We start from the raw sequence: 2,092 nt of genomic DNA, 5'->3' as shown, positions 1-2,092 counted from the left end.
TTTCTTCAAAAATACTTTTTATACTAGAAGTATTTTTTAAAAACACTATCAAACAAACTCGTAATATAAGAATGATCAATGCAGTGACACATGCCGATAAAAGTAGCTTAATTTGTTAATGATTCCACTAAAAATAATGGGAAAAAAATTCATAAGATATTGCAGCATGTTTCTCCATAATGCTTAATAGACCATAGTCCAATATGGAATACAGATTAAGAAGGATATGGATGGTTAGGATTTGTTTTAAAATGTTTTTGAAAATAGTTCTTGAAAAATGGTTTTTGAAAACAGTTTTAAAAAAACAATTGTTTGATGTTTTCTAAAACAAAAAGTTTGTTTAGAAATTTGGAATGTTCTCGATGTCTTATGGGTTTCTAATATTTCTTAAAAATAACTTTTATTTATACTACTTCATTTTCAATCTTTCTCAATAAACAATCTCATAAATTGAAAACATTAAAAAACAATTAAAATATATTATCTAAATCAACTCTCAAACACATTTTACTACGAATAATTGACAATCAAACCTACTTTCATGTTTATTTATTTATCTATTTATTTTTTTTGTGTTCCCAACAACTAAAAAAACCTTTCTTAAAAGCAATTCTCAAAAGTAGCCTTACATTCCGTGCGACAATAAGTGATTAAGGTCCACCACCATGGTGAAGTACCCCACCTTACGATAATGCTCATCATTACTGCAGTAGATAGCTGAAGTAAACACCATCTCCATTTTCACTTGCTGGAGCCTATATAAATTCATGTAAATTGGGTGGTTTCTCCACGACCACCACAGTACTTCAACATGGGAAGAGTGGCCCTGTTGCTCTTTCTTTTTGCCCTTACTGTTGAGCTTTCCTTGGGAATATCCCATGAAATCCACCTCCTCCGGCCACGACTTGCCTCCGGCGTCCACCCTGCTTCGGGTCTTTCCTGCCCGAGCTGGAGACTTGCAGTGGAAACCAACAACATTATAAACTGGGAGACTGTTCCACAAGCATGTGAAAGCTATGTGGGGCATTACATGCTCGGCCACCAATACCGGCAAGACTCGAGAGTGGTGGTGTATGAGGCAATTGCTTATGCTGAAAGCCTCAAGTTGGGTGGAGATGGCAAGGACGTATGGGTGTTTGATATAGATGAGACAACTCTTTCTAATCTGCCTTACTATGCTGAAAACGGATTTGGGTAACTTTAGCATCTACAAACATGAATATTCCTGATTTTTCTGGCCAATATTCATGTATGTGCTATGTTTTTACGTGAATCTTCTCTTGAAATTTCAGGGCTGAAGTCTTCAATGAGACGTCGTTCAATGAATGGGTCATGAAAGGGGAGGCACCAGCGTTGCCGGAAAGTCTTAAGCTGTACAACAAGCTGGTGTCCCTGGGGATTAAAGTTGTGTTCTTAACAGGAAAAGGAGAAGACGAGAGAAACGTCACAGTAGCCAATTTAAAGAAGGTGGGATACCATACTTGGGAGAAGCTCATACTCAGGTAAGCAAATAGTTAAAATCAAGGTCCAAAATGAGATCACATATAAAATCAAGGTCTAACAGTAAAACTCCCTTATGCCCTGCATTTTGGGTAGCAACCCCCATCAATGATGTTGATATGTGTCGGGCTCAAAAAGCAAAATCCTGTTATAAGCCTCAGGATAGCTAGGAGCCTTGATGGTGTGACAATTTTCTTCACCCCATGACAATGAATTGATTTTTAGATGAAAATGAGTAAAGAAATGGACATTTTTGTTACTAAATATTAATTTTAGTATTTGATGATTTTATTTTTCTTTATTAATTTTTTTTTATTGTTGTTCTTGTTGTAGGAAATCATCTGATGGAAGCACAGCACTTGTGTACAAATCAAATCAAAGGAAAAAGGTTGAGGAGAGTGGATACAAAATAGTTGGAAACATGGGTGATCAATGGAGTGATATCTTGGGAACTAATACAGGGAATAGGACTTTTAAGTTGCCTGATCCAATGTATTACATTGCTTGAAACTTTGAACAAGCTATTGTTATCACTTATCATCGTTGTTGTTTCCCTAGTTTATTAACAATAAGAATTCATGCTTTATCTCAA

General features: G+C 35.7%; 1 protein-coding gene across 1 annotated transcript; it reads left to right on the top strand.

Annotated features, from left to right (window-relative positions):
- The first annotated feature begins 770 nt into the window (after positions 1-770).
- On the top strand, positions 771-2,092 carry LOC100853464 (acid phosphatase 1). The gene is made up of 3 exons (XM_003632863.4): positions 771-1,194; positions 1,293-1,502; positions 1,834-2,092. Exons 1-3 carry the CDS (start codon positions 812-814, stop codon positions 2,006-2,008), a joined length of 768 nt encoding a protein of 255 aa, XP_003632911.1. The 5' UTR covers positions 771-811; the 3' UTR covers positions 2,009-2,092.

This window comes from Vitis vinifera, chromosome 9 (genome assembly GCF_030704535.1).
Source record: "Vitis vinifera cultivar Pinot Noir 40024 chromosome 9, ASM3070453v1".
Lineage (NCBI taxonomy): Eukaryota > Viridiplantae > Streptophyta > Magnoliopsida > Vitales > Vitaceae > Vitis > Vitis vinifera.
This window is presented reverse-complemented; position numbering and strand designations above follow the sequence as displayed.